Source organism: Argiope bruennichi, chromosome 9 (genome assembly GCF_947563725.1).
Source record: "Argiope bruennichi chromosome 9, qqArgBrue1.1, whole genome shotgun sequence".
NCBI classification, from domain to species: Eukaryota; Metazoa; Arthropoda; class Arachnida; order Araneae; family Araneidae; genus Argiope; species Argiope bruennichi.
Window position 1 is genome coordinate 970592 of NC_079159.1, and position 24315 is coordinate 994906.

A 24315-nucleotide genomic window follows, 5' to 3' on the forward strand; every position below is an offset into this window, starting at 1 on the left:
TTCTCCTTTTTTTTTTTTTTTTTTTTTTTTTTTCAGATAGACGAAGCACACAAAAAGAAAGCATTATGATAAAAATTATTTATCTCTTTGCCGTCAAAAATTTCCTTTTCTTTTACTTATTGCTTTGTACACAAAATATACAAAGAGAAAATATTGTAATCATCAAACATATTAAACTCGACATTTTGGCGAATCTCTAGTTTCAGACCTTCCTGGGAACGAATAGCACATATCTGAAACTATGTCGGGCTTTCCTCTTTGTCTCTCTGTCTGTCTGAGGATATCTGTTCGTATCCTCATGCCCGTATTGACGCGATAACTCAAAAACGCAGATGACTAAAACTGAAGAAGGTTTATTGTTAGAATTCGAAATCTATTTTAAATTTTGGAGCCAATCAGCCAAAGAGGTGTCCATCTGTCGGTCTATATACACTCATGTCCAAAATTAAGGTCACAAAAATGTTTTTCAAAGTAATTCTAAATAGCTACCAGTAAAATTTAAACAAATTATATTTTGTATATTGTGAAGGACCGGTAACAAGATATTAACCTTTGTTGTGAGAAAAAATGTTGTTTAGCATTAGTTTTTGAGGAACTACTGAAATTAGATCGTTTAGGTATCTGGGAGTTTTGCCTATAATTTTATGAATATTGCATTAAAATAAAAAATTTAACTGGTTTCCAGTGAAAATGAGTTCTCATAACCGTTTAGATGATTACTTGAGATGGAGAGCCGTTAGCAGGCTTGAAGCAGGGCAGCCTCAGGCGGAGGAGGCTCGATGGTTACAAGTCTCCGAAAGTGGTATTCAGGTCGTGGAATCTATTCCAAACAAGTGGTACTGTAACCAGTAAAGCCGGCCAAGGCTGTCACAGAGCAAAGACGCCTGCACAGGATCGCTATTTGGCATTAGGCGCACGACAGCATAGGCTAACAACGGCTCCTCAACTTGCTCGTGACCTTGCTGTTGCGTCTGGAATAAGAATTTACAGACAAACAGTATACAGACGTCTAGCAGAGAGGGCTTTTTATGCCCGGCGACTAGTTGAGTGCGTCCCTTTGACTATATTGAACAGAAAAGCCCGGTTGTTCTGGTGCCGAACACATCAGTCTTGGGCAAAACAAAAATGGGGTAGTGTTATTTTCAGTGATGAGTCGAGATTTACCAAACAGAGTGACACTCATCGAATCTTCATCTGGAAAGAGCTAGGAGCTCGCAATCAACCCTCCTACGTTAAAGAAATCGACAGATTTGGTGGCAGAGAAATCCTTGTCTGGGGTGGCATAATGTTAGGCAATCGTACACCACTGCACGTCTTCGATGCGGGTACTGTCAACGCACATCGCTATAGAGATGAGATCCTTGAAGCCAATGTGAGGTTGTTCCGGGGTGCTTTTGACCCAGACTTCATGTTTATGGACGATAACGCGCGTCCACACAGAGCCCAGATCGTTGATGATTTTCTTGAGGAAAAGGATATTCGACGCATGGACTGGCAATCAAGGATCTCAATCCTATTGAACATGTTTGGGATGGTCTCAGAAGGGCCATTGCACAGCGTAATCCCCTTCCTAATACCCTCCAAGAGTTAAAAGCCGCGCTTTTAGAAAAATGGGCTATGTTGCCCCAAGCAATTATTGATACCCTCATAAACTGTATGAAAGCTCGTTGTGAAGCCTGTATAGCAGTGCACGGTGGTCACACTCCATATTAGACAAGCTTTCCCCGAGATAAATGCTTTTTCTTTGATTCATAATGTAACACTTTTTGATATAACATGCTTCTTAATTCCCAATTAAAATCTTTTCCATGTTGTTATGTGTCTATGTTCTTTCTTCCATTGCAGTGTACCTCTGTGCCAAATTTCTTGGCAACACAGTGAATAGTTTTTTCATTTTTCGCTGATTTTATAATTGTGACCTTAATTTTGGACATGATTGTATTTGTAAATATGTGAATTCGGAAATTCAACAAAGGACATGACAAGAAATTAGGGAGGTGTATTGCAGTTCGGTGTAAAGCTTCTAAAATCGTACCAGTTACATTAGTATCAAAATTTCAAATCTATAAATACTTTGCTGAAGAAGTTATTAAGACTAAATTACGTACGAAATGTTGAATTGAAATTTTATAATATCAGTAACCCCGGTGTACCAATGGGTCACTAAATACGTCTGGTGAAGAATAAGAAAAAAATAGTGCCGGCATAGTAAGTTCAGGAATCCATACATTTGCGTTTTCAATAGCACTGAGATATCAGGATTCATTAAAATGGTTCGCTTACTCATGAACAATAAAGCGTAAGAGTGTTATAATAAGCAATTTTAAAGTATCAGATGAGTTGTAAAATCTGAATCAGAGTTGTTTTCCTGAAAAATTTGAAAAAAAATTATGATTTAAAAATAAAGCCTAAACTTTATGCCTTCTAAAGCAGCATGGGTTAGATTGACAGATACAAGTGTTACAGTAATAAGAAAAAGATAAAAAATAAAACTAGAAACAATAATATTTTCAACCGAAAGTGAATGCTTATTTTATTTTTACCGTAAATTTCTCTATAAATAACATTTAAAAAATTTATATTCACTGCCTAACCAACCACTATATGCTAATTTCAGGCAATTCTATTAAAATCTGCAAGTGCATGTTTTAAATGCATCATCTGAAGATTGAACGATTGATTCACGGTAAACATGATACCTGAAAAGTAAATGAATAAAATTTCATGAAATTTGGTTTGCATGCGTCAAACACTTTCAAAGGTATAATAAACCACGGATATTAATATATCCATATTATTTAGTCATGTCTTACAGATATTTTCGGTTCAAAACTTTAAGAAATTTTGGCGAAAACACATTAACAATAATTTAAAATGTTCATAAAATATTTATTTATTAAAATAATTTTCAACTTGCAATCTTTTACATTCTAAGAAGTTTTATAAATACATACGTGAAATAAAAATTAAATAATTCCATTATATTTTAAGTTATGCTGTTTTTCCCCACACTGAAAATTTTGTGAATAATTTCATTAATTAATCAGATTTTTTTTTTCAAAATCTAATGGTACTATATAAGGTTATTTTATATACTTAGTCCAATAAAAAATTTTTATGCATATTTTTTTAAATTCTTTTCCGAACCTAGTTGGGTACCTAAATATCTATGATGTTAAAAATAGTTAGTTGACAAAATTATGATTATGGATTATGAAGCTATGCCTAAGAAGTTTAATCAAACACAATTAACGCTCCCGGCGAACCAACCGATTGCTAAAGGTGGCTTCAAAATAAAATTAGATATATTCTGGGATTGTATATGTAATTATATAAATACTGCATTCCATTCGAACAGATTTCTTTCGATAAATGTTTTTTTCCTAATCTGTGCCTTTTGCAAATTTTTGATCTCTGTGTCTTCACAACTTGCAATTAACTTTCATTTTCAACATTCTTTTAATTGAAATTTTTCATTTTATTTTTGATACGTAGATTATAACGATTATGATTATAGGTTATAACATGTACCTATAATCATAATCGTATCATTATAACATAATGATAGGGATTATAACATTGACAGGTTAATCCCTACCTATGGAGGGCCGCGGTGGCCCGGTGGTAAGGTCTCGGCTTCGGAACCAGAGGGTTTCAGGTTCGTGACCCGATTCCACCGAAGAACCGTCGTGTAAGGGATTCTGTTGCACGTTAAATCCGTCATGCCAAACGTCCTCCCGTTGGTGTGGTGTGGAGAGGGGGGTGCCAGCTCAGGTGTCGTCCTCGTCATCTGACCGTGGTTCAAAATTACGAGGTCCGTCCCAAAATAGCCCTAGTGTTGCTTCAAACGGGACGTTAATATAACCAAACCAAACCCTACCTATGGAATACACACTCATGCCCATAAATTAAGGATAATGCAAGTTCAGGAAAAGATAGAGTCAGAAGCAAAACAAATGTGAATTATTTGTAAAGCCTATTTATTAAACAAAAGGTAAAGAGCAAAAAAGGTGCTATATGTTTGGTATCATTAATAAAAATTGCGATTTTTTGCTCCTTAGAGCAAATTACAAAAAAAAAATATATATTTACAAAAAACAATATTACATGGTTGGTATGATGTTTAATACATAGTATGTCTTCCAGACGATGCAATACAGTCTGCACAACGTCTAGGCATGTTGAGTATCAAATTATTGATCTGATCTTGGGGAATATTACACCACTCATCAAGCAATGCTCTCCGAAGTTCCGGTAGACTTATAGGAGGTGGTTGACGGGCTGCAACTCGTCGGCCAAGTATGTCCTACACATGCTCTACTGGATTCATATCCAGTGAGAATGCTGGCCAGTCCATACGGGTGATATCTTCCGATCGAAGGTATTCGTTTACGATATTTGCACGGTGAGGACGGGCGTTGTCCTCCACAAACACGAATTCTGCGCACATGGCGCCCCGAAACAAACGTACATGTTGCTCCAGAATGACGTCCCGATAGATTTGGCCTGTTAATTGTTCCAATTTGAACATGCAGGTCAGTTCTGGAACCCAGAATAATTCCTCCCCAAACGAGCAATCCTGCACCACCGTAACGGTATTGTTCAGTGATGTGATAACGGGTACCTGCATTCTCCATATGAAAGTCCGGCGACAATCCGACTACAAGCTAAAACTGGACTCGTCGGAAAACATCTCACAAGTCCACTGTGCTTTGTCCACAATACATGCTCTCTACTCCAGGCTAACCGCAGGGAACAGTTAGTTGCAGTAAATGGAATACATCTGACAGGCCTACGAGAATATAGGTCAATCTGCCCTAAGCGTCTGTACACGGTCTGCCTTGAAACTGTCGTATCAGTAGTTGAAGAGAGCTGGCGAGACAGGTCTGATGCTGTACTCCGTCTGTTTCTTTTGGCAGTAACTGCCGGATATCGGTCCTCATTCTGCGTTGTAACTCGGGTCGAGGGGGAGACCTGTACTGCAACGTCTACTCACATTGCCATCATCTTGGAATCATTGCCAAAGCCTGGAGATGACACTCTGGGCGACTCCAAGTTCCTCGGATACTTCCAGCTGTGTACGCTCACATTCCAGACGGCCAATAATTCTACCACGTAAAAAAATCATCCAAATGCGTCCTTTGTGCGGTTATGCGGTTATTGTACTGAATGCGGTTATTGTACTGAAAGGCTTATAAAGCGCTTGCGAACAATTTTACTTCTTTGCCTGTATTCCTTACACATCACTCTCTGACACTCTCGTCATTGTGACGTACTATCGGTGCCATCTGGTGGCTTCCTGCAATTTGCATATGATTTTTGAAGATGTGTGCAGTCCTTTTACGGGTGATGTATGTGTTTTAGAGTTCGATTTTCGCGTGACTCTGAATCATCCTTATTTTATGGATATGCGTGTATTTTTCCTTGCCAAAATACGAAAGAATAGAAACAAATAATTTTCAAAGAACATTAACGCTTTGAGTGTTTTAGACATGATTCAAGGTAGGTTGATTAAAATTAGTATAAAAAAATATAATTCAGAATATTTTAATGAGATATTTTCATTCATTTAGATTGTTTTGTTTACATATTTTCTTTTTTCCCTTTTTAATTTTAAGTATTTATGTTTTTAGTTATTTTCTATTTGTTAATATTTGCCTTATATGTAGTTATGACTTTAATATTGTTTGTTACGTTTATTGCATTTAGTCATGCTTTTATATAATGCCATTTCTGTTTTCTTAGACAAGGCACGATCCCTATTAATAGGGAACTTATAAATCTGAAGTCGCTAAATTCAAAATACATTTGAAAATGAGAGAGGCTGTAACCCCCATTTTTATAATGCAATTATTCTCAGAATTTGTTCTAGTGAAAATTCTGTTCTGCTAAAACTTTCATAGCTCTTAAATAAATTTCACACGGCCAGTGGGAGAAATCTCTCCTCGGCCTTTTCGTATGCTTTCAAAACATGACCCATTTTATACTTAGTTTCGTAGTACGGCGAGGAGAATATTTTTGAACCCGTCTCCCGACTGATTGAGTCCAAAATCGGTATAGATTTACAATTTTAGAATCAAGACCAAGCAGCAGATTTCATTCACTCAGTTAGTTGCTTATTCGGGCTATCGTATACAACGTACAAACATCGTACGTATCATATACAACGCAAATGTACAGTCAACATGTAGATTGATTGATTTGATCCGAAATTTTACACAAATGTGCAATATTGGTAAAGATCAAATGTAAATTCTAATCCATTTTGTTGGCTTCTTTTATACGCAGCCATGTACGCAGAATCAGGGGCATGGCGAAGGTCAGTAGCGTCAGAAGACATAATAACAGTTCTCTGCGTTCGGTAATACAGCAGAAGTCAGTGATACCAGGGCTTAGTGTTATCTTTTCGCCCCTTCGTCGTATTTTATTTTAAAGGGAGCATCAACACTTTTCCCTAAGGAGGGGGGGGAGGGGTTCGCTTCCTTGGGGCTAGCACCAGGAACATCTTTATACCCCTCACTTTGGTCATACGATCTGGTCCGTAGAGTGCTAACACGCACTCGCATTCATCATTATTATTAGCAAATATTACAATTTCCCACCGTGTCCATTGAAGATCTAATATTTTTTGTTTTCCACGGACGATCAAACGGGTGTTCGTCCTTATTGTCGATTTCATTCCAAATTTGATGCTGGTGTGCATTTTTAGTATATTGATCGCATTCTATATTTTATTTATCTAGTTCGTCATGTTTTTGAATGATTGTATTCACAAACAGTCGGAATTTTGGATGCAGAAAAGTCTGAAATGTGTATATCCTGAAGACACGCCTTTCGCTTTTGTTTAATTTTGACACCTTCTCTCTGTATTTCATTTTAGAAATCGCAATTAATATTATATCTAAAAGATTGACAAAATTATAGTATTCATTTTGTTATTCTAATTTTGGTTATTTCTTTAGTGGAAAGTAGAATTTTTCTTTGTTTCCGCTTTTTTTTTAATGCGTTCTTTACAAGCAGCGAAAGGCTTATATTAGCTCTAATTATTTACCCCTCCTTGTTTGACAGAAACGAAAAAGTATGATGAAAAATTCCAGAATTTTCTATCATATACAGGCGGGCATTCTTATTTCATCAGCCAATATTGTGAAACGAGCATTTATTTTATAACAAATTTTGTTTACATCTTTAGTTACAGAAAGAAGTTTGAGGTTTAACTGGCGATCTCAATTCAGAGAACAGTTACCGGAGTATTATTTTTAATTCTGAGAAGATATCCGTTTTATCCAGTTGCACCCAAAACGTGCCGTTAAGGCTATATAAAGAGTTGCTCAACTGATACTTAGTTTATAAACATACGAGTGCAAGGTATTCATTGAAATGAGTGAGTAATATTCCACGTTTCTTTTAAAAATTTGTTCTTAAATATATTTAAGAAAAGAATTATGAATTTAGTTGATATTTTATTATTATAATTTTACTATCTGGCTGTGAATTTGGGAAGAAATAGCCTTTAAAGTTCTGTAATATTACGATAAGGAATTCTGAAATATATTAAAGATTAAAAAGAAAAAAATTATTAAAAAATCGAATATTAATAAATAAAAACGTTTTTATTAATGTGCTGAAAAGAAGTACGTTTTTTAATTAAAAGTGCAGAGCTCAAAACAGAAAACTAAAATGATGAGTAACTAAAAACAGTACTACAAGAAAAAAAAAGCTGCAATCACGATTATGATTAAAAAAAAAAAAAACTTCGATGAATTATAAATACTAACCGCTTTTGGTGACCAGTTTGTCCGCTCAGATTATTGAATTTTTAAGAGTTTAATGATTAATATGTAATGCATTGTTTAAAAAAAATTTCGCCTCATTATTTGATGCGACTAAAGAGCGTGAATTCACTAACTGCGAATTAAAACGTGTATGTATAGGAAATAAAAGCGAAATTGGAAATCCTACTGATTAATGATTAATAAAATCCGATGGATGCGATTGTGTATTCCGATGGATGAATTAGAATTCAATCATAGCATTTAAAATCATTTTTTTCAAATAGTGTATCAAATTGAATTAAAAATATAATTAAAATGGAGGGGAAAATATTCTACGGGGATGAAATTGATATCATTAAAAAGGTAATTTTTTAGATCTTCAAATAATACAAAGATCACTTTTTGTGAAATAATTGCTTTGGGAAATATGAATATCAATTTCCGTAGGCAAGTCATAACGACAACAGCTAAACTTAAGATTAATGTGTGGTCGTCAAAGTTGAAATATTTTGAGGCGATAGCCATTGCAAAACGTAACCGTGACAATTTTTATAACAATCCTAAAACCGTTTGTTACCATATTTGGTATCCATAGAGAAGAGAATCTTCTCTGTGGATACCAAAAGTATTGTGTGGTACATATCTAGAATGGCGGATTTTTGGCGAGTTCTTGGATGATTGGCATGATTTTGATGTGCTTAGGAAGAAATCATACATTAAACTTTATTACGTTTAATTATCTGTCGACACTTAAGCGTCTTTTTTTTTTTTTTTTTTCGCTTGATGAAACTTTTTGCTTGAAGTCTATTTCTTGATTTCTTTTAAAACTGCTTTCCCCTAACTGAATGTACTTTTTAGTGACATAGCGAACCATCGCAATTAATTAATTAAACAAAGCGGTGGAGTCAATGTAGCAGCAAAACGTTCAATAAATAAATCAGTCGAAAATTCATACATTTTTTTTAACAATTGACAGTCGCTATTTGGAAATCTATCGATACTTATATAAAGCTCAATGTGTGTGTGTGTGTTGGCGCTCTACAGAAAAGACCATTTGACCTACAGCTACCAAATTCGGTACGTGTATATACCATACGTGTATACGGGAATGTGCACCTGGGGTCCCTTTTTTTGAAAATTCAATTAGAATTGTAATTATTAATTAAAAACTAACTTTCCCGCCCAAAAAATTTTCATTTCCCCACCGCCAAATGAGTAAGGCTTCAGCATTTTTTTTTCCACGCTAATGAGGCTTAGGCTTAACATTTTTCGGCTGATTATTTCAAACGATTCTGTTTATTTTCTTAATGTTTGATGCATTTAAAATTAAACGTTGTTAATTAATCGATCTTTCAGATTCATTCTGAAGTACTTTTGAATTAAAATAAAACAGAATAAAGGAAATTAAAAATTTCTAATCTGCATAGCGTTACCCCAACTGGCCTAGAAAAATTCACGCATTTGCGTTACCGCAACTGGCGTTGAAAATTCACGCATGCGCATTGTGTTCTGATTGTTTACATCTATTTTCAACGGAACTGGACTAGATATAAATTATTTTTAGGTTAGTTGTATGTTTTTGTAATTAAATTGTATTTATGTTAGTTTAAGTTCATCGTTTTTTAAGTAATTTTTTTATACCTGTTTTCGACTGATTATTTTAAACGATTCTGTTTATTTTCTTAGTGTCTGATGCATTTAAAATTAAACATTGTTAATTAATAGACCTGCTCATGATGAATCTGAAAAAATTTGTTGACAAATTCTTGAGATATTACATAAATTAAGAAAGATATTCTTTAGTGCCCATAAGATTTAAATGCTCAGTGACTCTGTTTTCAGTAAACATATTTAAAAAAAAATGCTTTGTTTCAATAAAAAATATTATTAGATTATTTGCAGATTAACCATTTCCACTTTAATTTAAAGCATAAATTCGGCGGGAGCTAACATAAAATAAAAAGATTTCGTTATGACTGAAGGCCTTTATAATATTATGAGTGAATTGAAATTTGAAGTTTTAAAATATTTTAATGAAGAAGCTATTAAAGTAGGAATTACATAAAATATTTAATTATTAAAATTTTAACGAGCATTAAGATTGGCGAACCGGCTGGTCGCCAAAGGCGGCTATTACTTAAAATAAAATTCAATGTGTGTGTGTGTTGGCACTCTACAGGCCAGACCGTTCGACCTAAAGATACCAAATTTGGCACATGCATACCTTGGAGGTCGGGAATATGCATCTGGGGTCCCTTTTCTGAATTTTTAATTAGAATTTTAATTATTAATTAAAAACTAACTTTCCCGCCAAAAAAATCTTTTCATTTCCCCACCGCCAAATGAGTAAGGCTTCAGTTTTTTTCCCACGCTAAAGAGTTTAAACTTAACAAATTTTCGGCCGATTACTTCAAACGATTCGATTTATTTTCTTTATGTATGATGCATATAAAATTAAACGTTGTTAATTAATCGATCTTTCAGATCCATTTTGAAATATTTTTGAATTCAAATGAAATAGAATAAAGGAAATTAAAAATTTCTAATCTGCATAGCGTTGCCCCAACTGGTATAGAAAATTCACGCATTTGCGTTACCATAATTGGCGTTGAAAATTCAGCCATGCGCATTTTCTTCTAATTGTTAACAACTTTTTTTAAAAATTTTTTTGAAGTTTTGAAGGCATTTGGTTTTGAAGGCTTAACATGTTTTCGATAGATTATTTCAAACGATTCTGTTTTTTTTTTCTTAGTGTTTGATGCATTTAAAACTAAACATTATTAATTTATTGATCTGTTCACTATGAAAACTTCTTAAGATATTATATAAATTAAGAAAGATATTCTTTAGTACCCATAAGGTTTAAATACTCAGAGGCTCTTTTTTCAGTACTCATATTAAAAAAATGCTTCGTTTCAGTAAAAAACATGTTCTTATATCAATTGCACTTTAATCATTTCCACTTGAAGCATAAATTCTACGGGAGCTAACAGAAAATTAGACAGATACATATTACGTTACGGCTGAAGGCTTTTATAATATTATAAGTGAATTATATGACTATCAAAATTTGAAGCTTTAAAATATTTTGATGAAGAAGCCATTAAAACCGGAGTTACATAAAATATTTAATTATTAAAATGTTAACTCGCATTAAGATTGGAACCGGCTGGTCGCCAAAGGCGGCTAGTAAGCAATAAACGCGATTTCTGTGCCATGTAAGTTAACTATTTATATAGAGATTCCACGAATAATATATTTTTAATATCTCTTCTTTCTTATGAGATTTTGTTTTGATTTCTATACCTTAGGGAGAAAGCCATTTCCACTTTTCAGTGTATTAATAAAAGTGCATTTCTTACAATTTTTAATTTTTACTATTAAACCCAATTTATGTCAATTCAAAGTTCAACTTCGAATATTTCCGTACTCTGCTGCAAATAAAGGAGAATCTGTGTGTCTGCGTCAACTATCTACAGGTTAGACTATCGGACTAAGAAATTTCAAATTTTTCACAAATGCAGTTTGGAAGGAGGAAATATGCATCAAGCAGTTATTTTCTTTGGATTTTTTAAAAATTTTAATTCATTAAATATGAAACAAAATGTTGACTTTTTCCGGCGATGGTTCCCGAAAGTACTATCCCACAAAAGAGATTTTTATATCATCGCATTATTCAGCTTTTTTTTTTTTTCCTGCTAACAGCAAGTTAACTGCTCAATGTTTTTGTCGAATTTGAAAAAAAATATATATATCTATATATTATTATTATTATTATTATTATTATTTGCATTCATCTGTACATTGTTTCTTATTGTTGCTAAGAAATTCAAATATTTTTCAACCAATCATGAAATATTGAAATTCATAATTTTATTCCATTGTTGAAAACTTAAAGAAAGAAAATTCTGTTATTATCTGACTATAAAGAAAAAAGTTTAGTTACAATATCACAGAAGGCTGTGCGCCATTTGATGATAGACTATCAGGTCAGTTATGTATCTAATGGTTCTATAATAACTCCATTAGGAAAGTTCATGTGCTCAATAAACAGTATAAAAGTATTCGACTGTTGGAATAACGTCTTTCATGTTTATTAAAGTTTGATACAAACATTTGGATTACAGAACCTTGAATGAATAAATTGCGCATAAAAAATTCAAATGAAATTTAACACAACCTATATTGTTTCGGAATCAATAAGTCGTTAAAGGCAATCAGTATCAGAATATTATACAAAGGCAAAATTCAAAAATAGAAAAAAAAATCCACAGAAATAGATAATAATCCTCACAAAAATGAAAAATTTTCCATTCTGTTTCAAAAATGAGTAAGAAACAACCACAGAAACCGATCGAACCACTCAAGTAATAGAAGAAGTTGTCAGTTTCACCCTCTTAAGTGTGTCAATGACCAGCTGGACTCAAATAACAAAGAGATGCAGTTGATTGCTTACAACGATGCATTAGAAAATTGCTAAAAAAAAAAAAAAAAAAAAATTAAACTAAGGTTTATCCTTAAAGTCAAAAGAAAAAAAAAGACCATATGTTTGATTTTTCAAAACGTCAGAAAAAAAATTTATTTTGTGTAGCAATTTTTTTTTTCAATATGCATTCTTTTGAAAATTGCGTTTTTCTTTAATTAGTTTTCTTCCAAATTGCTATTTTCTACGCATTCCTTTGGTTAATTAAGATTCGCACGTACAGTCGGAGTGAACTTGAAGTTCCTGGAAAAAATTTGATTATATAGAAACTGATATTGTATCATTTTCTTTCTAAAATATAATATTTAATTATTTTATTAAGGTTTAAGAAATCTTAAACTATCAAAGAGATTTAATTTAAAAAATGCACAAATAACCAATTAAAAAAATATTGATAAAACGTCAAAATTTCATAATTATGCCGCGTCTTTATTTCTTTTCCTCCTTCTACTTCTCTTTCGGACTCTTCCATATCTCTGTTGAGAAATCGACTTCTCTATTAAAAATCTGCAACGAAGTAAGAAAAGCGATTTGCTTAACATAATGAATGAGTCACCAGAAAATGTTTATTGTTCTTTTCTTACCGAACTTCCGATATTCCGTGAATATCTATTGCAGTAACAATCAATGATTTTCTTAACATTTTATTTACATTCTCTTTCATGAATGATGTCACAGGTTGCATTGTGTCACGAATAAGTATGTATAGTATTTTTTTTCATTAGAAGATTTCAGTTCGATAAATAGAAATGTTATTCTATTTGCATAAACTGTGTTGTGTGTGCCCGCGTTTATTTATTTATTTTTTTTTTTTCATCCACAATTCTTGAAAAAATTCTTTATCTGGAGATTTTTATGAATTTAAAGTGCAATATATGACGATTCGATTTGGGAAATTAGACTCCAATTTGCACGAATCTTATATGCTCGCTTCCCACCCCCCTTGTCTTAACTATCGTATGACTATCAAATGTCTTTTTTTTTTTTTTTTTTTTCCCCCTTTAGTTTTGTCAGGTGTTGGATTAGTACTACTGGTGGTGTTCGCCTTTCCTCGAATTGTGCTTGGAGGAGAAGCCCCCCAAAAGAAAGCAGCGTGTGAGCCCACCATCGTCGACTGCGCATGTGCGGAGAAGGACGGCAACTTTTACACGATACAGATCAACACGACCACGTACGTAAATTCATTCCATCTCCTAAGAAGTCTTCCGCGGTCGAAAACTCATTCGTGATCGTAGACTTGTTATTTCATGTATTCATTAGAATCGAATTATCATCTATTTTCGGTAAATGAATACATAAAGGCAATGAAGCTTTTCATTTGGATTGATAGAAGAATAATTTTCATTTAATAATAAAAAAAAGATTTAAAAATAAAGTAAAATAAATGAATCAAACGCAGTGCAGCACTTCTTACTTTCTCCTATACTAGGTGCAGAGAAAGTGTTGTGAAGGTAAAAAAAAATTCGAACGCGAGATTCTAACGAATCTTTACATTTCAGATCTCACGGAATTCGAAAAACACATTTTTGACACCACATCCGTCTGTCCATGAACGCAATAACTCGAAAACGCTTTGAGATGGAAGAAAAAAATTGAGTGTAAGGTTTTCGGAACAAATAGGTATATTTCAATCAACCCATGCAGATGAAATCTATCTGCCTCTCTGTCCGTGTCACAAGTGAATTCTACAACAACAAAAGATAAAGATCTAGGTGGATAGAATTTCATTTGCAGGTTTAGCATCTGAGAGGTCCTTATCATATTTTGAAACCAAATCCGTCAAAGGGTTGACCGTCTGTCATTCTGTACTTTCTCGTCCGTACAAACGCAACAACTCAAATGAATGAAATTCGATCTTATGGTTACTATTGTAGATCCGCGTCAAATTTTGGTTCTGCATTCAGAGAAAAGGTACCCAAATCACATATTCTCCTGATAGATTCTGAAAAAGAAAAGGCTAGATTCACCTCAAAGAAGATCAATATTTCCTAGTTATTATTCGCTAATGCCATGCTAGGTATTCGCAGTATCGCCGAAAGCCCACAATTTTTTTTTTTTTTTTTTTTTTTTTGCGGAGGATGAAAAATAGGATCTTTATTGGTTTGTATGCGAGAAAGTTTCAGGGAAATCACTCCTGCTGATTTTCCTTTTCTTCTTGAACTTGATATAAAATATAACGATATCTAAGATATGCATCTGTTAAAACTTATTATATTTATTTTAAAAATAGAAATCTGATAGAAGCTTTTCAATTCATTTATTTGCTACAGGAAAAATATTTTTTTACTCCCCTTTTCTTACATCTCCTAAGTTTCCCAGACTGCATAAGTTTATTTAATTTGCATTAGAGTTATCTAAAAAAAATTCCTGAAAATACTGCCTAAGAAAGATTTACAGAAATAGGTGATAACATACATATTTTTTTCAAAATAAATTTTTAATTTATTACATATATGTGGTTTGTGATGCAATTTCCCCAACAATGTTTTGTAGTACTTTTATATTGTGATAGTCAAAAATGAAATGAAAAGAAAAGAAACAAGCCTACAGAGGGACCGAAAATAAATCTCAAACGTTATTTCCTCACTCGAAAATTTTTCACCGGCCCAAAATGTGAGCCATTTTTCGCTTTTCTTCTCTTTCTTTTCATTCTCTTTCAGTTTAAAATAATGTGCTATTTGGCATCCGTCTCATTCATATAGAGAACTCATAATTCTTAGTTCACAGGAAACTTTTACGAGTTTGCAGATTTCAATCTTGCTTTCGAACGACGACATAAGCGTGTTCTATTTACAGTCTGGCTTGAACCAACTACGAAGATACTATTCATAGCGCAATAATTAATTTGAGAAAATTCTTTTTCCATATATTATTTTTTATGTTTTAAATGCTTTTTTTATTTTCCATTAGCCACCTTCGACTGCTGTTTGCTTCATCGGGATGAGTGGTGTTAAAAATTTCAATTAAATGTCTTATGTAATTTCGTCTTAACGGCTTCCTTAAGAAAATATTTTTAAATATCAGATTTTGATAGGCACACAACCTACACCAGCTTATTCATTGCACTTTGCATTTGCTTTTCTGTCTGTATTTTTGTTCGTCGGAATATGTTACATGTGAGAATAGCAATGCTTAAAAATGAGCACATTTTAAAAATTATTCAACGTTGCTTGACTCTGATGTTAAACCTTAATTGAAAGTATAAAAAAAATTCAAAAACTTTATTAAAAGCATCCTTTCTATAGAAAACTACTCAAAGTGAAAAGTAACCATGATTCCATAAAAAAGAGAAATTCTTTTAAAGATTAATAATTTAAGATCTTTTTATTTGTTAGGATATATATATATGATAATCAGAAATGATAATTATTTTCAAACATTCACTTCTCTCTTAAAAGATTTCTTTCTCCCATTTCTTTATTCTGTTTGAGAATCATCACTTTAAAATTGTAGAATTTCTTGCATTTTCAAAGCGTTTGTTTGCTGTTCACTTTCAGTCTCTACTAATGATTGTACAACAAGCCAATACGCAATGCAAACGCAGTCATTTGAGCGCATTTGGCAAACTGCTACTATGTTATGTGAAGCACATCTCAGTGTTGCATGAAATATTGGAACTAAAGTCATTAATTAAATATTTCTCTTTGTAAAGAATGAACATTTCGGATGAAGATACTGGCTTGGGTCGTTGTATTGCTGATGGAGATCCCTTGGCCTTATGCGAAAATCGCAATTGCATCATAATCCCTAACGACAACTTTGCTACTTTATTCCGAAGTGAGTACTGATTTTCCTCCGTTATTTATTTCAGTTACAATGTTACATGACAAAATTAGCTCAAATAAACGATAGTACTCGAAATACAAGCAATTGAAACAAAATGCACAAAATAAAAAAACTATGATTCACAAAATAAATGCATGCAAAAAAATTCCACATCATAGAAAAGCATAAGCATGAAATGCGATAATTACGAAAATCAATCATTAGTTAAAAGTTGAAAACCTTTAAACTTATAAGACATATACGAAATATGATTTTCGTGCGTGTGCGTGTATGTTTGGCCCCTAACAGATTAGAACAGTTTACCTAGAGTTATATATATATATATACATACTTTGGAGGGAGAGGATATGAAGCTCGAAACAATTTTTTTTTAAATTTTAATTAAAGATTAAGTGAATTTTGGCCGTTCTTCCGTGACAATTTCTGAAAATGTTATAGTGTTAAAATTATTTTTACATCTTAATTCTGTTCTAAATGATAACAATTTTTTTACCGTATAAATTTTTTCTATTTTGATCATTTAAAAAATATTTTAAGCATATTTTCCAGCAAAAATACAAAGATATGTATGAATTCCGAGCGGGCATTAAACATATGACGAATGAATGATAATACAAAAACATAAAGTATTCTGGAAGAACACCGAATTTGAAATTCGGTGTTCTTCCAGAATGCCAATAAAACTCTGGATACATTATAGATGCAGAAGTAACCAATCTAAAGTAAGAAATATTTTGAAAACGAAACTAAAATGAAAACGAAACGAAATAGTTTCGGAACCACAACTAAAAATTATTCCTTATTCAAACAAAAATCAAAAAAGGAACAGGAAAAACTTCATAGTATTTAGAGAGCGCAAATGCAGCTACTTCTAAAACACAGATGAATTGAGACAAAAGTAATAAAATCAAGTTAATAGGAAAAATCAAATTAAACCAAATAAAAAATTGCAAGTTGTTGCAGCAAAGAATGAACATTAGAATACACAAAATCATCGATCACTTCATTGTAAAATAAACCAAAATGAGTCGTGAACGGTATCTATGAAATTTTCGATAAAAACAAACAATTTATATTCTCAAGCAATGAATGAGCTTTATAAGATAATAAAATGGATTTGTATTAATGGTCATTAGAAAATCTATATGAATTTAATTTGATTTTTTTTACAAATTAATTGAAATAAATAAAAATGAAAATGAATGAAATAGCTTTAATTAAGCGTAGCGTAATAGTTAGTGTAGTAATTTGTAATACATAAAGAAATAAGTTAAATAAACTCTTCGAATATTTTTAGCAAGATTCACTGCTAACTACTCTCTGCCTCATTTTAGAGGGAAGAAAGATGTCTCCTTCCAACTATTTACGAGCAGGTGATATTGTATCTGAAAATGAAACTTTGAGCAACATCTCAAACCAAACAGGTTTGAATTTTTTCCCACTTGCATCATAATCTATTTCTGAACAACTTTCTTATACTGTCACCCACGAGTTATATGATTTTTATACATCCGATTTTAAAATCAATTCAACTCACTTTCATTTTTCCTGTTTTTCAGATGAAAATGTGGGACCGGAACTTTCAGATGAGGATTCGTCACCATTTTTTCCAATTGAACTGACTTACCCCAGAATGAGTAAAATTTTTCAATACTTATTTATTAACTTTTTTTTTAAATATAACTCACTCGGAGCTTTCTCTACGGTCTGAAGAAATCAATTCGTGTAACGTCGCAGACACCTAACTGCAGAGCGGATGTCTTCATCATTAACGATTTGCGTTTTGTTTACAATTTGTGAAATCATTTGAAGTAAAAAAAAAATCATAATTTTGCTTTTGCTATTAATCGGGCTGTTTACTAAAGGACGAGATTTTTTTTAACTCGATTGTATGGTATTTCCATTATCTTTTCGAACTTTGTGTGCACAGTTGCGAACAAACGCATTGCTCCACTTTTTTTGTAAATGCCTCCCCCCTTCAATGAATATCTCTTGAAGTCATAAGAAATGGCTTACACCTAAGGATTTTTTTTTTAAACTTTTACTTTCTGGCTAATGAAGTGTACAAAGAAAAATGATTGTAATCATCAAAAAATTCGAACTCGAGACGTTGACGAATTTCGATTCCATGTTTGACTCAAGATTCGACTGAAATGATCGTGAATGAACGATTTGGTTCAACGCTTCACTGCCGCACCTCCGTGATTCGGGAAAATATATTTGTGTGATTATGACTATCAACACGACACAGAAAATTCTTTGAGCTAAAAGGATGAAATCCAACATGCGGTTTTGCATCAGTTTTGCAGATTTCTATTAAATTTTGAACAAAAACATTCTCAGCAAGTATACCTGTCGCAAAGCATAACGAATTAAATAAATGAAATCAGGAGCGTCGTTTTAATGTCTAAAGTGCGGATATGCATCGACCTTTGAACCAAATCCATCAACAGATCGACTCTCGACCAACATATGTGCATTTTGCATCGCATGTAAATGCGATCATTCAAAAGCGCAACGACTGAGAAAAATGAAGTGATCTTATTAAGGAAATTTTAACTTTGTGTCAAATTCTAGATTCAACCGGTAGAAAAAGAAAAAAAGTCTTCCAAGATGTGCATTTGGTTTTCTTCACGATACTAGAAGGCACTAAATATTCCGAAAATAAAAATCCGGAGTACTCGTGCTATTCACCGCCTTGCACGGGATCCACATCTTTTATGATGGTGGTAGTGGTAGAAGGGAAGAGAGTAATACCTTTATTACGGAATATGCGAACAAGTTTCGGTGAGATTATTACCAATGGTTCCCTTTCGTTTGAAAAGGGTGCTTCTTTTAATGATGTCACTGTTTAACCATTTTGGCGTCATTACAACATTTGAGTCATTTTTGCAATAGAGAGACATTTGGTTACAATTTTAATTCCAATGAATGCAAACATTTGGTTACAATTTTAATTCCAATGAATGCAAACATTTGGTTACAATTTTAATTCCAATGAATGCAAACATTTGACAATAACTAAGCTTTGATGAAGTTTTTGTTTGAATTCTTTGAATATGAATGAAAGCAAAAATACTCCGATTTTAGAAAAAAAAAAAAAAGTTAAACTTTTAAAATTTGCGATGAAAACGAAGCTTAAACTTTTTTTTTAACGCAACAGGGCTCGCAAAATTTGTAACAATATATTTTTTTACTACTAAACAATCCAAAATGATCAGACACATGAAAATTCGATAGCAATTTTTTTCGATTAGGTAGGACTATGCTCGTTTATACCTAATGCTAAACGCAATTTATGATAGGACGATAAGAGAAAAGTTACATGGTGTACCATATTGCACAAGCAGAACATAATGCAGGTGAAATCAGTCGAAGCAAACATTATAGGAAAAGATATTGTACTATTGCCGTGAATGAACTAGTTCTGAATAAGACTTTGATCTGATGTATTAGAAAATATTTTTCCTTTAAATTTTAATGATATTCTTTTTAAAAACACTATTTAGAATGCAATTTGTTCAATTAGGGTCTAGAATTCTAATTCTTATATCTATATGATATTATTTCCTATCCAATGAAGATACAGACTATTCTATCTCCTGTTCATAGCTTTCTTGCCTTCTATCAAGTCGATCATTGCGCATTGTACGATATTGCGCAACCCAGTTGTCAGATAACCACAAATAATTTTAAATGCATGGGCATGGAGGGACATAAAGATAATTCGGATGTATGTGATATGCAGAGTGATTTACACCGCGGGAGTATGAATCGCACATTTGATTGTAACTATTAAGTTGTTCCCTTCTTTTTTTTCAGTTCACGGAGAAGAAGCCCCGCAGCTCGTGAAAAGAAGCAGTGGAAATGATCCCGATACCTTCATACCACCCCCAGAATTTGCGGAAGAGGAGTTTGAAGTAAAGACCTCTGACAGATACGGGGAATCAGATCATGATTTAAGAGGGAAGAAGTACGAGAAAAAAGACGTTGGTTCCTTCAGGCCCCCCTCAGATCACGCTGTTAGGGACGAAAAATATGCGTGGAAAGATCATGGTTCTTTCAGACTTCCATCAGGACCTGAGTTTGGGGATAGGAAATATAATAGGAAAGGTCCTGGCTCTTTCAGACCTTCCTCGGATCCTGAGTTTGGGGATAAGAATTATGGAAGGAAAGATTCTGATTCCTTCAGATCTCTCTCAGATCCTGATTTCAGAGATGATAGGAAAAACTCTAATTCCTTCAGGCATCCCTCGGATCCTGATTTTGGGGATATAAAACATGGAAAAGATCTCGAAGATTCACCCGACTCCGATAGTTCATTCCTTTCGGACAATAATGATACACCCTCGAAGACTTTCGAACAAGAGGAACACAACAGTCCTCACTTAGACGAACATCCATCCTTCAGAGGCCAAAGTGAGAGTAGGGACCCTACCTATTGGGGAGGAAATTATGGCTATGCATGCAGGGTTCCACAGTTGAGAAACTCTGAAGTAACTTGCTGGAAGTGGCCCAATTGGCAGTGAGTGATTCTACTAACATATGTTGTCATTATTTATTTGCTTTATTCATTAACCCTAAAACTGCTTATCCATAAATATTCGTGGTTAAGGAAGGTCAGTCTATTTTCTGTGGCATCCCCGATTTTTGATGATTTAGTGTGTTTATCTTCCACTATTGCAGATTTTTATTATATTTTACTATTATCAGGCACCTGTTTGAAAATGATGCATCTAAATAGTGATTTCGAAAAATTCCACAGTCACAGGGTTAATGATAAAATATCTGTTTCTCGGAGTAATTGAAAACTGAAATGGAAAATGCAGTAAATGCAAAAAAGAAATTAATCAAAATTTAATAAATGCCAGTGTTTCCAACCTGAGAAGCGATGATAGTGTGCAACAAAATTTGAGTAGTTGAAAAACGAATTGATATTTTCTCACCAGTGACGTTTAATATAGAGAGAAGTGACTTGGAGAACAAAGTAGAAAGGTTAATTTTTCTTAAGATAATTATCATTTCATCAACTATTGTGTGTCCAATGCATCACAAAATGCGTCTTAAAATAATCGGCCAGCGTAATTCAAATGAAATTTGCTAAATGAATACAAGCGTACTGCATACTTGCCCAGACTGACGGATGAAAACTGATGAAAAAGGAAAATGGAACACGAAGTCAATATTACTGACAAGGAAGGCACAGTGAGTGCCAGAATTAAACCGAAATTCATTGTTTACTCTCCTGTAAACTTTGAATGTGGCACTTACTGTATATTCCATTTCCAGTTTTCAATTAACAAATAACGCCGGCGTCCTGGCCTAGGGGTAGTGCGTCTTCCCCGTTATTTAGGCCTTCCGAGTTCGAGCATGGTTGTTCTCATCTTTGTGTTCTCTCTGTGAGGTGCGTGAACGAGTCCCCCCTGTAAAAAGAGGTCCAAGTAAAAAGAGGTAGTGCAAGTGAGTGTTTGTATGTTATCTTCATTTGAGCTAGAAGTCAGACTTTTGCCCTAGGGTGCTCAGGGGTCTTTACTCTCAGAAGCTACTGCGCAAAAATTTGGTTTAAATAGTCACACGACGAAAAAAAAATCACAAATAAGGGCGTAGATAGAGTGAAAATGCAAGAGATGCCATAACCGGCTTTCAGAAAAATAATAAATTTCTGGGTTTGCATTCACGTTATTTGAAGTACTCCAACTGAGAGAGAGTCCACGGCTCACAAATAGTCCTGCTTTACTAAAATGCCGAATCTCTCCGGGTAACTAAAGAAGAAAATGGAATCATTACTTCAGTGCTGTTTTTCATAGACGTATCTAAAATTAGCATTGGTAAATACATCAATGTTTCAAGTTAAAAAAAAATCATGATAAATTGAATCATCTTCCAAATAAAAATAATCAAAATTATGCTCACTATACAATATCTCATCATTAATTTATAAATTTTAATCCATAATTTTAAAATGGCCTATAATTCTTCAATAATTCCTACAATACCTAAAAGCTGGATTCCAAAGAAATATACCAAGTATATTTCTGGTGATAAAATTCAAAATAAGTGATATAATGCGTTTCTTATAAACAATAGATTTCGATTTATCTTCTTATATAGAATCGATTAAGATCTAATGGATTCTTCATTGTTATACATTTTAATAACGTATAACAATGAAATAGCATTTTCAATAGCATAACAATGAAATAGCAACATTAACTATAAAATTCTAACACAATATAAATGGAACAATTTTCTGCTCTGCAATACTATAAAACCCCGCTTCCAATCAAATTTATGAATAATCTTTACTTCGTCAAGAAATGGATTCTTTTTATATTTTGATAAAGGGAACCTTATTACATGCTTCGGTATCTTTATGCATATGCATTATGATTCTGATTCATTTTCATTTCAATATATATTAGCATTATTTTTACTATCAAAGGTACGACACAAGAACTGCTTGATGCCAGACGAATATATTTCAGTAAATTAAGAGTGATCAAAATTAGTCATATCCAGCTGTATCTTACACGTCCGAAACACGCAAATGTAAAAAGAAGTAAAAAAGAAAAAAAGAAAAGAAATGTGCGCGTTGGCCGTAACTGTGTTTATTAAACGCTATTATTTCTCATCGACACACCTTCCGTTTCGCTTATCTGTCACCATGCCAAGCGAGATGAGAAGACAAATACCAATTTCTCATAGTTATGCTATAATATGATAGAAAAACAGATAGGATATAAAAGAATGGTATCGAAAAATAGAGAGAAAAAATTGGCCATATCCTAGTATGAATGCAAATAAAAGAATGATCAGGGACAAATCATGCTGATTTTAATCGTTCGTTTGCGAAAGACTTCCTCGAATGCGACAAAATATTCCGGTATCTGGCAATGTCGTTTATTTGTTGTCATCTTTCAGAAGTTGCAAGCAGACTTGCATTTATGGGCATGGAATCACCAGTCCAAGAGGTACGCTGAGAAGTACAACGTACACTTGCAGAAACACAGAGAATCAGTGGAAACCCCACAGAATGGAAGATTGCCAACGTAAGTATAACTCTGCCTTTCTACCATCCAAATTTTTTTAAGTTAAAGGAATAAATTTTGATCTGCTATATTCTAAATGGATTGCTGTATCATTTATTGTTTGACAACGGATTCTAAAACCCCCTTGCTTTAGCGCATGCTTTAGGATGAGTTTAATTCGTCAAAATAGGGGTGAGAGGAAAGATGAAAGGATGGCATATTTACATTTAACAATAAAATAAACTCGGATTATTCGCAGACTGAATTAAAATAATACTATTAAGCTTTAGACCAAAATAAAATAAAAGTATATAGTTAAAAGTAATTTCAAGCAAAATATTGAAAACATTGCGATAATTTTTTAACATAATCTAAATGCTTTAATACAAAGGTTATCAGCATAGTATAGTATAGTAGTTCACTGCATTTAGGGGAATAGGAGAAAGAATTTGTAATTTTTTTAAAACTTTGATCGAGTATTCCTTTGATCTCTGAAACAAAGAACTGAAAAGTTACTACCTGTGAATGTGGAGCTCCAACTTCCACCCCCCCCTTCACTCTCCCCTAAAAATTTGAAAAAGTCAGTATATAAAACTGTTATATCTTGCTTATAAAACTTGTTAAAACTTTGATTTTTCGTAAATATGATTAATTGATCATTCTATGTATTATCATATCAGATTGAAATTTGTATCTGCCACAGTTTTCCTGCAATATAAGTAATACCAGTGTAATCTTAAATTCCCATAAAAAATATAATTTTTTCTACGGTAATCTTTTTAAATTTAAGAGCACAAAATAAAGATTTGATTGAACTTTGAAATGCAAAAATATAAATACCGCTTAATTGAATATTCGAAATACTGTACTGTTTTATACTTTTTTTTTACAAATGATGCTCTTAAAAACCTCTGCGTCCTTGCCTTTCTTTAAAAAGAATGTTGTGCATTTCTTTTGGACGAGAAAACCAGTAAGAAAGTTTAAAATCAAAGTTTACTAAACGCTAAGCAGCTCAGAAGTTCCTGTAGATATAGGATTTGGAACACAATCTTTTAAATTAGAAATTCACAAGTGTAGTTTGTATTTCATTTCAATTCACTTTTTTATTTATAAATACTGTAGCCATAAAAAACATTTCTTGCTAGATAATGTGAAATATTGTAATTGTTCTGATATTACTGTACTATATTATCATCTTCCTCGGCGACACATATTGCTACGGTATCAGAGATTACAAGTTTGA

General features: G+C 33.0%; 1 protein-coding gene across 1 annotated transcript in view; it reads left to right on the top strand.

Moving 5' to 3' along the window:
• LOC129984624 (uncharacterized) overlaps nucleotides 1-24315 on the top strand; it is a 36814-nt gene that overhangs the window by 7658 nt on the left and 4841 nt on the right. Inside the window, exons 2-7 of the mRNA XM_056094546.1 lie at nucleotides 13264-13429; nucleotides 15911-16035; nucleotides 17379-17468; nucleotides 17604-17681; nucleotides 19867-20569; nucleotides 22966-23093. Of these exons, the coding sequence (XP_055950521.1) occupies nucleotides 15912-16035; nucleotides 17379-17468; nucleotides 17604-17681; nucleotides 19867-20569; nucleotides 22966-23093 (1123 nt within the window). The 5' untranslated portion in view covers nucleotides 13264-13429; nucleotide 15911. The remainder of the gene's footprint in view (nucleotides 1-13263; nucleotides 13430-15910; nucleotides 16036-17378; nucleotides 17469-17603; nucleotides 17682-19866; nucleotides 20570-22965; nucleotides 23094-24315) is intronic.